Source organism: Mobula birostris, chromosome 24, assembly GCF_030028105.1.
Source record: "Mobula birostris isolate sMobBir1 chromosome 24, sMobBir1.hap1, whole genome shotgun sequence".
Classification (NCBI taxonomy): Eukaryota; Metazoa; Chordata; class Chondrichthyes; order Myliobatiformes; family Myliobatidae; genus Mobula; species Mobula birostris.
In genome coordinates, this window is record NC_092393.1 from 18,322,732 (window position 1) to 18,339,138 (window position 16,407).

Here is a 16,407-nt window from a genome sequence, read left to right on the forward strand (position 1 = left end):
CGATGAGGAGGAAAGATAAAAGAGACAGAGAGGAGCAAGTTACTTGAAACTGGAGAATTTAATGTACTCAATGCTGACAAGCTCAAATAATAACCACAATTTACTTTCCAAGTTTCACATTCCATTCTAGTGGATATTCTGCAACTCTAAGCACTATTAGTTTTACCAATGCATTCAAGAAGCCACATGCTTATATGACTAGGCCAACAACAGTTAATACATTGCTCCATTCATTTCATGGGGCTGTACACTATCAAGGTGGAATGTTTGTGTTTGTCCTCACCCCAGTAGTGGAGGGGCCTGAAGACAGATGGGCTGAGTGGGAATGGGGAGGGCAAATAAAATGGCTAACAAACAATATCTCTAGAAAGCCATAAAGTTCAGAGCTCAGGTGCTCAGCAAAGACATTTGGGGAAGAAACGCATAAGGTCATCGGGAGGAAATGCAAACTCCACATAGAGAGCACTGGAGGATAGGTTGGAAGCAGTCTGCTGGAGCTGTGGGGCAGAAGCACCAATTGATGTGCCGTTGTATTAGCATAAGATATGTCAGCGAATCAGCTGCCAATCAAAATGAATAACTAATTCACTGTCTAACGTAAGAGTGGCCAATTTCTTGCTGTCATATAATTATCGAACTCAAACTTTATATATTCAACAAAAGTCTACTTTGCATGTAATAGAGGTCAGTGCAGCTTAAGGGAATGCTGACGTGATTACCTTTCCCGGATAAACTCTGCCATTTCTTTTTGCATTTGTTTGCCTTTGAGCTGTTTCACAAGGATAATATCAAATCCAGCAATCGAGTTATTGCTTTGTGTCTCCTTTTTGTCAGCCTGTTGAGAAAGCAAAAGGAACATTTGAACGAACGATAATATATTAGTTTCAGATTTTAGTTAAGGAATTCTTTTGACTTTACATGCACTCAAAATGCTGACAAGCTCAAGTAATAACCACACATTTTCTTTTAAGTCCAAGTTTCACATTCCATTCTAGTGGAACTTCTGCCTATCTAATCACTATTAGTTTTATCTTGGCATTCAAAAAGCCACATAGTTATATGACTAGGCAGACAGCAGTTAATGCAATGCTACTACACACAAAAAAAAAAATTAAGGCAAATTTACAAATTCCTGCTGCAGGCAAAATTTGGGTTGTTGAGCATTTTCGCTCTTAATTCCCTGATTATTGTAGCCAGCAAATGGGAGCCCAAATCTGAGCATCAATGTTAACAGCAGCTCAGTGTTGACTGCTTGCTTAAGAATTAGAAAGATTGGATCGAAACCACATTTTCGACACGAGACACACTAGTGGTGTTTAAAAAGTGTGTGACACTGTCAGAGGAAGCATCTTTTACAATGAGATGCTGCCCAACAGGCATTTGTGCAAGATTCTCTACAACTATTTGCAAAACATAGGAACATTCAATTGAGCTAACATGGTTAGTTCCTCAACATCATTATCAACACAGACAATGTTTGCATTATATTAAGTACAAATTAGCTACAGTGGTTCCTACATTACCAAAGTGACAGCACTTCAAAAGCACTTTGGGGCATCCTGAAGCCATGAAATTTGTCATATGAATGCAAGCCTTTTTCCTTTCAATGGCCACCTTCTCACACACCTCATGGCAATTCAGCACAAGAGCAGGAAAGATAGAGGGCTGGGATTATGTCTGCACAATCTCTGAGTCAGGGACACTGGGGAGGGACAACCTAAAGAGAGATAAGAGAAAACAACTTGACGAGAAGAAACAGATGAATGATAAGACAGTGAGAATGAGATGAAAAACACCAAAAGAGAAATACAAGTGAAAGATAGATACAGGCTGCAATATTTGATTCAAGCTGAAGTCCTCTCTTTTGTTACTTTAGGAAGACTAAGCTTGCACTGCTCCCTGTTACTACTGATGGTGAGGAAATGGATGTTGTGAGGACATACAAGTACCTGGGGGTGGACCTGGATGACTGACTTGAGTGGAGCACCAACACAGAGGCTGTGTACAAGAAGGGCCAAAGTCACCTCTACTTCCTGAGGAGACTGAGGTCCTTTGGAGCATGCAGGCCACTCCTTCACATGTTCTAACAGTTGGTTGTCACCAGTAAAATCTTCTATGTGGGGGTGTGCTGGGACAATAGCATCACACTAGCTCTGTTATTGAAGCTGTGGTAGAACAAAGGACCCTACGGAAAATCCTGGCAATTCTGGACAATGTTTCTCAACCTCTGCATGCCACCTTAGGTGAACAGAGGAGCACTTTTAGTAATAGACTAATACAATTGCACTGCTCCAAAGAGCGCTATATAAGGTCATTCTTACCCTCAGCCATTAGGCTCTATAATGAGTCAACCTATAGCCGGAGAAGTGATGATCCCCTCCTGTTAGACTGCTTGTGGTAACATGTTTTTGTTCTTTCCACTTCTCTTCTAATATTTGTATATTTGTTTATCTGTGCATTTGCAATGCTACTGTGACACTGTAATTTCCTGTGGGATCAATGAAGTACCTACCTATAATAAGTTGGTGCATTATTAAACTGGGACAACTAATGTGCTCAGCTTTAAGTAATTTTTCATTATATTAATTGCTTATTTTACTTATAACAAATTCAAAATTTATGTTTGCCTAACATTCAGTTCAATGCTTTTTAATTGTCCATAGGCTTCTGCCAATTTCATGTGTATTCTTTGAGCTGTGCTGAAATCATCTGAGAACTGTGAAGGGAACATGCAGGCTCAACCTACCATCTTCTACACTTCGAAGAATACTTTGGGGAGTTTTAATGGCCACCTAACTGGAGCTTCAGCTTAACACCAAAACAGAACAAAAATTTGTTGATACCCTTTTCAAAGGAGAAGGTGGCAATGTGAATACAAGTCACACCCAGACCTGAAGTGGCAACAAATATTTTTCTTCCCAGAGTTGGGAATCCAAGAATTAGAGGGCAAAGGTTTGAGGTGAGAGGGGAAAGATTTAATAGGAACATGAGAAGCAACGATTTTCACCCAGAGAGTATATAGAATGAGTTATCAGTGGAAGTGGTTGATGAGCAGGCATGTAGACAACATTTTGAAAGTATTTGGACAGGTACATTGACAGGAAAGGGTTAGAGGGATATGCGTGAAATGCAGGCAAATGGGACAAAGTTATCTGTGAATCTTGGTGGGCAGGAATGGTTGGGCTGAAGGGCCTGTTTCCTGCAGTATGACTCTCTGACTGTACTCCCTGAAAGCACTGCCCCTACTCAAACACAAATGGCAAAACTGCTTACCCAGAAATAATCGCAGTAGCTCCAATCACCTGGTTTGAGAAGCTGCTGTTCAGACATTGCATCAGGATGGGGAAACGTAATGCAATTTATCTGTTTAAAGAAAAAAGAAATATTCTTTTAATTCCTTCTATTAATTATTAATCAAACAATCAAAAGTGAACGTGGCTGAGTTTCAATACAACAGAGTCTGTACTATCGGCATAATGAATGTTTAGACAATAGAACACTGAACCTTCTGTAATCAAAGTGCTGCAACCAGGCAAAAAGTAATGTTACAAGTTTTTAATTGCTGTGTTATGATTTATTCAATTCCTTAATCCTGCAATAATCCTTATCTTTGACCTTCTTTAATAGTGACATTGAATGGCTCGGTAAGCAATCCAAATGTCAATGTCATAGGACACAATTCTTGACTCTCCTGATCTGGCAATACAGAAGCATCTTCAGACACTGATACAGGAAGGCTTGTAGTGAGATGACTGCCTTTGTGTTCCGTCATTCAAACAAGCTAACCCTGCAGAGATTAATTAATTTGAGTGGAATGGGAATGCTGATCGAGGACCTGTGGCTGATCAGCTGTAATAGTGCAGTCCCATGTGGAACAATTCAGAATTTATTACCTCTATTACTGCTTTAGTCACATTTCATTAATTTATATAGGCATCCGTTAGTCTCGTGAGACCATGGATTTGCGCCTTGGAGGGTTTCCAGGGCGCAGGCCTGGGCAAGGTTGTATGGAAGACCGGCAGTTGTCCATGCTGCAAGTCTCCCCTCTCCACGCCACCAATGTTGTCCAAGGGAAGGGCACTAGGGCCGATACAGCTTGGCACCGGTGTCGTCGCAGAGCAATGTGTGGTTAAATGCCTTGCTCAAGGACACAACACGCTGCCTCGGCTGAGGCTCGAACTAGCGACCTTCAGATCACTAGACTGATGCCTTAACCATTTGGCCACGCGCCAACACTTATTAATTGATAGTAAATTATTTGATTCAGAATAATCTCAGTGTTGATGGTGATATTCACAATAGGAACATCCCTGCTTGCAAAGCTGCTCTTAGCTGTCATCATATATATAGGAATAATAATCACCCATCATTTTTGATTAAATGAAAAAATCTTTCAAAAGAAAAGCCCACCATATGAGGTTCTCCCACCACTGGACACTGAGTACCTGAGAATTGTTAAATCTTCTTAAAAGAATTGCTGAGGGGATGCCTGAGAAAGGAAAACTGGCGCAACGTAGATATTATAAGTAAAAATGCGCATGGTATAGTGAATGTATTGTCATATAAGTTTAATGAATAAAGTATAATTTGTAGGAAAAAAACACCATCACCTCAGAAGATATGGACACATATTTTGAGGTGTGGATATCGTTATTGTTCCAAAGATGTCAGAATGATAACTGGCCATGGAAGAAAATTCTCTGAATGCAATTAGAAGGAGGAAGGCAGGCTATAATTCTAAAATGTTCCATGCTATAAAAATGTCTTGGAAGTTTGAATGACCATTTGAATGCTGGAGGCACTCAAATCAGGCTCCATCTATAGAAAGAGAAACGGTGAATGTTTCAGGGACAGGACGCTTCATCAGAACAGTGAAGGAGAATTTGCTTCTTTAGATGAGATCTTATATCAGAGTACAGGACCCAAGGCTACAACCTTGCAATACAGAGCCAAAATATCAGCCAAATGAAGAAAACTAGTAGATAGAAGCTTGGAGTCTCTTTTTTCAAGTAGCTGATACTGTATTTATTAAAGGCTTGAAATCACTTCCACGAATTAGCATGAAAATACCTCAAAATAAATCCTGCAAGTTTATGGCCAATCGAGTGGGATTCTGCAGAACTCCAACTGATTAGCTTAGATGGTGTAATAAAGCAGCATCTTTTGTCAAAGTAAAGCACTTTTGATAGTGTGTTGTAGTGCATGAAAACACCACCATCAACACTACAATAATGATTAAACTGTTTTAAAATGGTCAATGGTTGATAATTATTAACCCGGAATTATTAACACAATTACACTGCTGTTCCTTGATATTGTACCATGGGATAATTTACATCAACTATTGAGAAGAGGCATGGCTCGGCTTAACCTTCCATCCTCTTGAAAGGTTTTCTCCCCAAAAATGCCATACCATTGAACTCAAAACAAAAATGTCAACCTTGATGGTTAGCTCAATTCTCTAAAGTGCATCTTGACCACAGCCCGTTTGGCTACCAGCTGAGAAACAGCTACCCCAGGATACTCAGTTATGCTACTTCAAGGTCAAGATTGTAGGGATTGGATAGAAAGAGAATTAAGGTTGACCAACACCTATATTATTGAATATCAGACCAAGCAGAATGTTTCCTGTCCTAATTTTATATGTTAATGTTTATAATGTAAAAGAGGCAGTACTGGGTGTTTCCACCAGTGGGAGCGTCACAAACAAGAGATGATAGTTACAAAATAAGGGTCTGGTCATTTAACTGAAAGATACTTTCAAGGACACTTCATTTCATGCTCCCGATATTTATTGCTTATTTATTTATTATTTCTTTTTGTATTTGAACAGTCTGTTAGCTTTTGCACACTGGTTGCCCCCTCCCCCGCAGTAGGTGATTCTATGATGGTTATTGGATTCATTGATATGTCCTCAAGAAATGAATCTGTGTTATATATGGTGACATATATGTACATTGATCTACTTTGAACTTTGAAGTTTTTTTTCTCAGAGGAGAATGCATCTACTATGGGAATCTCTGTTATAGGAGTCAAACTGAACACACTGGAGGCTGTGGTAGAACAAAGGACCCTACGGAAAATCCTGGCAATTCTGGGCAATGTTTCTCACCCTCTGCATGCCACCTTAGGTGAACAGAGGAACAGTTTTAATAATAGACAAAGACAACTGCGCTGCTCCAAAGAGCACAATATGAGGCCATTCTTACCCTCGGCCATTAGGCTCTATAATGAATCAACCTACAGCTTCAAACCAACACTTTCATTTTGACCATGCCTAGATGGCATATACCCTAACATTCAGCTTGACTCGTACAACAGCTCTCTTTCCCCACATCAGGTAACATCAGTCAAGGGCAATTTCATCCTGGCATTAGTAAAAATGGGCAAACTACAGTTTCTACTGCATATTCTAGCCATTTTGGGTGGCCACGTAGACCAGAGACAGTGTGGGGTCTTTTCTGTTTCCCTTTGGACCATCTCTGCTATAAATAGGGAGACTTCTGATTTGCACTGGGGAGGATACATCAAGAGGAGTATCCTCTTTTGTAAACTTTTCAGGTATTTCTTTTTCCTAGGGGAAACAATATAATTCATCAGCATTTCCATGATTAGTTGTCCTCTTGAATTTCATCTTGTAATTGGGTCCTCCAAGTAACAGAGCCCATCTGTGCATTTGTGCTCCTGCTGTTGGTGAAACACCCTTCTGTGGATTGAAAATGGACACTAGTGGTTGATGATCAGTAATGAGGGTGAACTCTCTCCCATACAAGCACTGGTTGAACTACTTTACAACCAAAACCAGACTCAAGGCCTCACTGTCAATCTGTGCATAATTTTTCTCTGAAACGGCAAGGGAACATAATACAAAAGCTATGGGCTGTTCACTTCCATCACGTGTAACATTGGACATGATTGCTCCTATACCAAAAGGCGAGGTATCACAGACATGCTTCATTGGACAATGTGGATCATAATGTGTGAGTACAGTGTATGACGTCACTATTTCCTTTGTCTTTTGGAAAGCCATGTCACGCTAACTTGTCTGTTTCTTCCTGATCTGTAGGAATGAGTTCATGGGATGGAGCACTGTAACCAAGTTTGGCATGAACCCATTTTAGTAATTGCCAATCCTAAACAAGACAACACTATGATATATCCTTTGGCCTTGGGGCATCCACCATTGCTTGAATTTTCTCAGCACACGTGTTATGCTTGTGTGTCAATGGTGTAGCCACAGTAAATGATGCTTGTTTTAAAGAATTTACACTTGCATTGTGCTCTGAGCCTATAATGTTCTAAACTTTTTAACATTGTCTTGTGATTTTGGAGAAGTCCTTTGTCACCCTTTCCAGTAACGATGATGTCATTCAGGTAACACTGAGTGCCTGGGCAGCCTTGCAGCACCTGGTCCATAGCTTTCTGCTAGAATGCAGGTGTAGATGCTACTCCAAAAATAAGCCTATTATTGTAATAAAACCCCTTGTGAGTGCTTATGGTGAGAAACACTTAGCACTCTTCATCCACCTTCATCTGTAGGTAGGCCCCAGCTAAGTTCACTTTGCTGAAGTGTTTCCTTCCAGAAAGGTTTGCCAGGATATCCTCTGTCCTGGGCAGAGTGTACTGATCTACTTTCAGTACTGAGTTGATGGTGACTTAAAGCCTTCACAGATCCTGACAATCCCATCCTTCTTGGCTACTGGGACCAATGGTGTTGCCCAGGGGCTCCACTCAACCTTGGAAAGAATTCCATGCAGTCTAGCTCACTGGCTACTATATCACTGATGGTATAAGGAAATGGACCGGCTTTGTAAGACTTGGGTGAAATATTTAAATTTAACACTATTTTAACCCTTGATATGTTTGAGTTTTCCAATGCCACCCTTGAGCACCTTTCTTAATTTGTTTTCAGTTGACTCTATTGCAGCAGATGTGGTATCTCAACGGTGGATGGATCTTCAATCAAGCTTTAATTGCCTCAGCCAATCACAACCCCACAATGCTGGTCCTCCTGTTTTTACAAGCCTAATGTGGCTTGTTGGTTGTTGTATTTCTCTGTTACAAATGTCATTCCCACAGAAGTCATCTCTTCTCCAGTATAAGTTCTAAGTTGGATAATTTGCCATTCACTTCTGTTGTAAGCCATATTGCTTGACTCTTGTTAGTTACAATGCTACCTAGTTCTTGTCGCCATTATTATCAGATTTTTCATCAACAGCATGCAAATTACTGCTCTTTTTAAAATGGCAACTTGACTTTTTACCTTTTTCTCTTCCATGTGGAGTTCATTTATTTTTGTATGCCTGACATGCTTGGGCTCTTTGTATGTGTCCTACTTTATTGCATTTTCTGCAAATTTCACCTTTATGCAAGTCCCTGCCATAACAGCAGCAGAATTTGTTCGGCTAGGCAGGCCTCCATCTAGAGGTTGCAATTTTGTTCACGGTTACTTTCATTCCTGACTGCAAGTCAATTGCAACTCTGGCTGCTGTTTCCAATGTTATACCACTTTCAGCTGCTCTTTTAAATGTGAATTGCCCTTCAGTTAGGGGCCATTTTTGAATGCTTTCTTGTAAGATTCCACAAACTAAATGATCTACCAGTGCATTGTTAAGCCGATCACTGAACTGACAACGCTCAGGTAATCTCTTCAATTCAGCTTCGTACACTGAGATGGCCTCCTCTTCCTTCTGATACCGCTTATGAAACCTGAAGCATTCTGCAGTCAACAATGGTTTTGGTTCTCAGGAGTGCTCATTTCAGCTGGTTTTGTTGGAGCTGTTCAACATCTAAATAAACTGTATGCTTTTCCATCCAATACACTCCACAAAACCTGCACTCGCTTTTCATTGGCGATGTCATTTGCTTCAAAATATTGCTCAGTTCATTCAGTATAAAATATCCAGTTATGTTTTATGAATTCAAACATGTCTATCTTTTATCCTTCTGATGTAGCCAGCCATCTGGGCCCTTTTTTTAGATTCATGATTATTATCACCCGCTACTCACTGTTTATGAACCCTTGAACTTGTCTATTTTCTGTTAAGTGTTAACTCAACCATCTTTCTCTTCCCTTTGCAAAGAAACAAATGCATTGCACTTTTTTTTAAACCCAAATGTCTCGCTGTGCTTTTATTTAAAACTGAAACTTTTTGCTGCGCTTAAACAGGTCGGCAGCATTCTCAGATTTGTTTAAAATTTCCTCATCGCCACTGTAATGCTTTGTAGCTCCAAAACATAAAACTAAATGAAAGAAGTGAGTCCAAGCAATGTGTCTGCTAGTTTGGTTTTTAATTTAAGTGAGGTACACACCTATGACATGGTGGAGTCATGATGTATACTATTCATGAACTTTTAAATACAACCTATAAGGAATTATTTAAATAAACAATGAATGGTTAATCAAACAATATACTTACAATATTACTCAAATATTACTGAAATATTAAATACACAACAAGGGGTAATTCAGCAAGGGGAAATACTAATCAACAAGCTTCAAAACCTCGGCCTCTGTACCTCCCACTGCAACTGGATCCTTGGCTTCCTCATCCGGAGATCACAGTCAGTGCACATCAGAAGTAACATTACCTCCTCGCTGACTATCAACACTGGTGCAGTTCAAGGATGCATGCTTAGCACACTGCTCTACTATGAGTGTGTGGCAAGGCACAGCTCAAATGCCATCTATAAATTTGCCAATGGCACAACCAGTTTTGGCAGAATTTCAGATGGTGACAAGGAGATGTACAGAAGTAACATAGATCAGCTAGTTGAATAGAGTTGCAACAACCTTGCACTCAATGTCAGTAAATCCAAGGATTTGATTGTGGACTTCAGGAAGGGGAAATTAAGGGAAACACTGTAGTCCTCATTGAAGGATCAGCAGTGGAATTGGTGAGCAACTCAGCAGGTCAGGCAACATCTATGGTACTTAATATTTAGCTTGGATATGATAGACCAAAGGGCAAGCTTCTAAAATCTGTGACTCTGTACAAAATGAGATGAAGCAAAAATCAGAAGCATGACTAATGCTACATACAAAATTGCTGAAGTTGCAATTAATTAAAATAAATTAAAAGAAAGCAATAGAGGTACCTGAATAATACTGGCAGATAAAATCAAGGAAAATTTGATTTTTTGATAAATATATTAAGTGAAAGGGCAATAAAGAAAGCATAATCCTTTTTGAGTCTAGAACAGTAACTTGAGGGATAAATATATGTAGCTCTGCATGAATACTTTGCATCTGTCCTCTCAGAAAAGGGGGTGATACAAAGACAGAATAAGAAGCACTGGAAATGATAAACAAAGAGAAAGAATGTATTACACAGTTCAGCATCTTTCGATGTGGATAAATGATAAGATTCTTAAAAGTTAAGTCCTGACCGATATATTTCAATTTTCTTCAGGTACAGGTTTGGTAGCAGAGAACTGACTTGATGTATTTGTTTAAACAATAAGAAAGAAAAAAACTACACACCCATCAGCCATGTATCAGTGGCAAACAGCTTGAAAAGTCCTAAAGGATAGCAGAGATCAGAGAAATCAATAGATAGAGGTACAAGTTAATCAATAGCAATCAGCATGTTGAAAGGATTTGTTGAAGGAAGGTTAATTGAATAGTATGGAATGTTTAAATAGAAGAATCGTTGAGGATATTGCAAGCAATGTAGTCCAAGCATAATTAAGCAGGATAGCAGACTGATCATGAAAAGAAAGATTCCTCAATGTCTGGAAAGTGGCAAAAGAGACTTAAAATTCAATCAGCAACAGAAAGCAAAGGGTGATACTGAATAGGATATTTAAATGTTGGAATAGTTGTGAGATCGACACTTCGGGAGGAAGCAAGGCACCTTGTAGAATGGTAGGTACCTAAATACAGACTTGTTTATACAAAGTGTGCTGACATTACAACTAACCAAAAGGAAGAAAGCTGCAGCCTCCGGGAATATATCAATGGACTGGCTATAACACATTTGCAGAGGGATCAAAATAAGAGAAAATACTGTATAATAAAAGGTGGAATACTAAAAACTGAAGGAAAGAACGATGGAATACAGTTGCACAGATCCCTGAAAATGTCAGATAAAATTGAAAGGGTGGCAAATAAAGCAAACAGAATACTTTATATCGGTAGAGGAGAAGGAATAAAAAAGCAGAGAGATCATGGTGGGATTCACAACACACCAGTACGGCCTCAGTTGAAGCATATTTCTAGTTCCCACACTACACGAAGAATGTGTGAGTACTACATGTAGATCAGCACCAAGGAAGAATTATTGTTAGAAGAAGAGGTTAACAGGGCTGCTGTGGCTTTCTCTAGAACACATTAGACATAGGCAGATTTAATTGAGGTGTACAATGTTATGAAAGACCTAGTTCAGGTGAATGGCAATGCCCTTCTTTCCTAGAAAGTAGTTGGAGAAATGATAAGGACTTTTTTTCCTCTGTCCATAAATTAGTCTTGGCCTAGAAGTTTGCCTGATAGAGAAAAGAGTACTCTTGGCTCAAACACAGACCCAAAACTAAATGCGTAAATAATTAGTTCACTAATAACCAGAGTTACAGTAAATGACTTCTCAAATAGTGAATTACTTCCAGTCGTCAAGCTCTATTATACTTTCATTACTGACTATTAGTAAGTAACTATCCTTTTGATTTGGATGGATGAACATACATGATGTCATATTTTCTTTTATTGTTACACTGTCATTTTCCTATTTGGCCCACTGCCTTAATATCTAGTTATCCATAAAGTAATGCTGGTTAATTACTGTTGAATGTACGGTGTTCTATCTGATGTCAATATGTACTGGGGCATTCAACGTAACCTGGCTTTTCTCTGCTTGACCCCAAATGAAAAACCATTTAGTTAAGATAGTGACTTGAGGTGTATTTAGTGATTCAGGTATGCAGCTGAACCTCTCAGCTCCCACTTTGACACTCCATTTGCCCTTGCAGAAAAGTTATTATAGAAAGCACTGGGACGGCAGGGTAGTGTACCAGCGACCTGGGTTTAATTCCCACTGCTGCCTGTCAGGAGTTTGTATGTTCTCCCCAAGGGTTTCCTCCAGATGCTCCAGTTTCTTTCCACAGTCCAAAGTAGTACCAGTTGGTAGGTTAACTGGTCATTGTAAGTTGTTCCATGATTAGGCCAGGATTAAATCGAGGGGTTGTTGGATGACGTGCCTCGAAGAGCCTATTTCGCACTGTATTTCGCATTGCTAAAGGGACTGAATTTAATGGCAAGGAGGTTATGCTGCAACTGTATAGTGTACTAGTAAGGCCACACCTGGAGTACTGCGTGAAGTTCTGGTCTCCTTACTTGAGGAAGGATGTACTGGCTTTGGAGGTGGTGCAGGAGATTCACCAGGTTGATTCTAGAGATGAGGGGGTTAGGCTACGAGCAAAGATTGAGTCGCCTGGGACTGTACTCACTAGAATTCAGAAGGATGAGAGGAGACCTTATAGAAACATATAAAATTATGAAAGGGATAGATAAGATATGTAAGGGGTTTCTTCTTTTACGTTACTGCTAAGGTAAAAATAAAATGGCTTCTCTGTGATGTTAACTGCTGAGACAATGGTTCTCCCTCTAGCGGCTTGTTTGGGTTATATTACTGATAAGAGAATTGTATTCATTTGCTAACCAATTGGGATAGATGTTCTTCTTTCTTGTGTGTCTGTAAGCTATTGTTTTCGCGGGCTTTGATGCAGAAGGCGCGATGGGGACAGAGAGAGGAGATGCGATGCTGTAAGCTTGGCGACGGAACGTACCCCAAGCGGGAGTCCGAGGCCCAGGGTTTTGGGGAGGAGAACCAAAGAGGAAGGACGTGCTGGACACGCTCTGGTTGGCCACCATGGTTGGTCCCAGGTGGCGGGCCGAGGGGGTTGGAGGAGATCGCATGGCGGAAAGAAGACCTCGTTCATTGAGCTCCAACGGTTGTGCACGAAGTGGTTGAACTTTGATAAGTTTGGCATCTTTTACTTTCCTTTTATACTTTATCTCTATTAATTACATAGTTCCAGTAAGATCTATAAAGTGTAATCATTTAATCGCATATGGTGTACTGTCTGTTATTTGACGTGGTGGGGTACATCACACAGCATCCACACAAACTTGATTACCTAGTTTGGCGGGGCCGAAGGCTGCTCCCCCTAGACAAAAGCGAGCTGAGCGAGCCTGAGGCTTACCAGGGGGCTACAGAGAGAGGCAGGAAAGTTGTTTCCAGTGGTAGGTGAGACTAGAACTAGGGGATATAGACTCAACATTCAGGGGAGTAAATTTAGGACGGAGATGAGGAGGAACTGCTTTGCCCAGAGATTGGTGAATCTGTGGAATTCTCTGCCCAATGAAGTAGTGGAGCCTACCTCAGTAAATATATTTAAGACAAGGTTGGAGAGAGTTTTGTATAGTAGGGGAATTAAGGGTTATGGGGAAAAGGCAGGCAGGTAGAGATGAATCCATGGTCAGCTCAGCCATGATCTTATTGAATGGTGGAGCAGGCTCAACGGGCCAGATGGCCGACTCCTGCTCCTATTTCTTATGTTCATATGGATCTCAATTAATTAATTAATTAATTAACTTGCTGTGTTCAACAAACTTCAAAATGAAAACCTTTAATCTTCCACATATTTCAAGTTGACATCATAGACAATAGAATTGTACAGTGGAATAATGTCCCTTTTGGCCCATTTTGCCCATGCTGGCCACAATGTCCATATCCTCTAACCCCATACGCACACATCAGGCTTAACCCATTTGTGCCCTTCCTGTCCAAGTATCTGTTGAAATGCCTTTTAACATATAAAGGAGTTCAGCACAGAAACAGTCCCTTTGGCCCACGATGTTTGTGCTGAACAGAAAAAAACAGAAATGTTGTAATTAGATCAGCCTCCACCATCTCTTCTGACAGCTTATTCCAGGTATTCACCACCCTCTGTATGAAAAGCTTATATCTTAGCTATCCTTTCTTAAAATATTCTGATCCACATACAGCCATGAAATCCCAATGCAGAATGTCAAAATCATGATGTAGAATGCAATGACTGAGTATTCAACAGTAGATTTAGATCATCCCCGTGGATTAATGCAGTCTGCATGATTCTGGTATTGTGCTGTGTGAAAGTGCAGGAAGAAAATTCTGCACCAGTAAATTGTCTAAAAGGATTAATGATACATTTTGATATCATAAAAATATATGGTTCCTTCTTGGTTTTGAGCCACGACTAATAGCCACCTAAAAGGGTTGATATGTCTTGTTCAGCTCAATACCAGATGTTGTAGTGCACTTACACAAAGAATCATTAGGCACTGTAACTACATATTCATGCCATACAAGCATAATATCTTGGAATAATTAGTGGGAAGGTGAGACAGCTCAAGACATAACCTCATTCTTGACTGACTGACTAGTTGACTCTTCACTGGCAAAACATCAACCCTACTAGGCCACTGGTGTTAATGGTTCAAAAACAATCAGGTGCCACATTTTTCTTCTGAAACTGATGTACATAACTTACCGTTTTAGATTATTTGTTTATGCAGGATTTTTTTCTTGCAATTATGCACTTTTAATATCTGATTCTCACCCTGCTATGGACAGGAACTGTGCTTCGTCACACAACTCTAACTGTTCGTTATCCATATCAGCACTATCACAGTACTGCTTCACACTCATAAAGGCAATTCAACAGCCATGCACAGAATGCATGTGGAATTGGTATTAACTTATAAGTACACATGTTTGATTTACTGTTAGTATTAGTCAATGGCTACCAATGCAGGCTCACTGACAGTGAGAATAAAACAGCTTCGAAACTCGACAGAAGCAATACACATACAGGGAATTTCCATGTTATCCTCCATCACAAATTTCAAAAAAAGTTATGAGGCTTAAGAGGAGGTTCCATCATTGAAAACATACTCTGGTCACACACACACCGCTCAGACTATAATCTAACACTCAGGGAGGCTCATAACTGTGGCAGATGCTACTTCATCTCATGGAAGCATTTGCTACAAATAGGCAACAGACTGTATATCCAGGTATGTTCTCCATGAATGTTATGCTTGCTAAATGGAAGCCAGGTTGATCTCCTCCAATTCTGAACTATTAAGTGTCTACTTCAATAAGTTCAACAAACGGGAGATATTCCTTGCTGTAAATAGGCTGGCTTTTGAAATATGGAACACCTTTGGGGAGTAGTTGGAGAGTTGCAACCTTACCCATAACAAGGCCTTATAGTAAAGGACAAGAAAAATTGAAGTATGGAACCCACCAGGATCCAGAGTGCATCTGAAGGGCTATGAGTTGATCTCGTTCCTATTTTCACGTATATTTTTAGTCTCATTCCTAAAGTTCAGACTGCTGTGAAGTTATGTTTTTCGGTGGCCCAATCGAATCAGGAGAGGGAGAAAGAAGGCAAATCACAGGTCCATGAGTGAGGTTTAAAAAAGAAGAGCATTCAGCATTTTCTGGCTGCCCAATCAAATAGCGATTCATTAGCAAGGGCAAATAAAAGTAAGGTAGGGACAAGTGGAGCGGCCATTTGGTGAGTGGACCCGTGTTAGAGTATGGAGGCTTACGCTCATCAAGCTTCAGTGAGAACAGGCTTGGTGAGGTACATATCTGGTAAGTTGTTTCTTTTTCATTTTTTGGCTGTTAGTATGTAGGTAGAGCAGTAAGGATGGCTCCAGGGGCTGTGTTGTGTTCTTTGTGTGAGATGTGGGAATTCTGGGAGGCTCCCAGCCTCCTGGATAACCATATCTGCACCAGGTGCACTAAGCTGTGGCTCCTCAGAGAACGTATTAAAGAACTAGAGCTGCAGCTCGATGATCTTCGGCTCATATGAGAAACTGAGGAGATGATGCATAGGAACTACAGGGAGGTAATCACTCCTAAATTGCAGGAGGCAAGTACCTGGGCGCCTGTAAGGAGAGGGAAAGGAAATGGGCACCCAGTGCAGAGTACCCCCATGGCTATTTTCCTCAAAAATAAGTATACTACTTTGGATATTGTTGGGGAAGGGGGCAGTGACCAAGTCTCTGGCACTGAGGCTCAGAAGGGAAGGGGGGAGAAGAGGACCAAAATAGTGATAGGGGATTCTATAGTTACAGGAGTAGACATGAGATTCTGTGGACAATATAGAAATACCCGGATGGTACGTTGCCTCCCAGTCAGGGATGCCTTGGATTGTGTCCACAGCATTCTAAAGGGGGAAGGGGAGCAGCAGAAGTCTTGGTACATATTGGCACCAATGACATAGGTAGGAAAAGGGGAGAAGGTCCTAAAGAGCGAATTTAGAGAGCTAGGTAGAAAGCTGAAAAGCAGTACCTCCAGTGTAGTAATAGTTAGGTAGATTACTATCTGGCTGAGGAACTGGTGCAAGGGGCAGGGGTCC

The 16,407-nt window shown here is 40.5% G+C and overlaps 1 protein-coding gene across 2 annotated transcripts in view; it reads right to left on the reverse strand.

Moving 5' to 3' along the window:
• Positions 1-16,407, reverse strand: part of gas7b (growth arrest-specific 7b) — a 527,545-nt gene that overhangs the window by 92,485 nt on the left and 418,653 nt on the right. For both annotated transcript variants that reach the window (XM_072241983.1, XM_072241984.1), the window contains exons 6-7: positions 3,274-3,363; positions 720-835 (exon numbers count right to left, since the gene is read on the reverse strand). In XM_072241983.1, the coding sequence (XP_072098084.1) occupies positions 720-835; positions 3,274-3,363 (206 nt within the window). The remainder of the gene's footprint in view (positions 1-719; positions 836-3,273; positions 3,364-16,407) is intronic.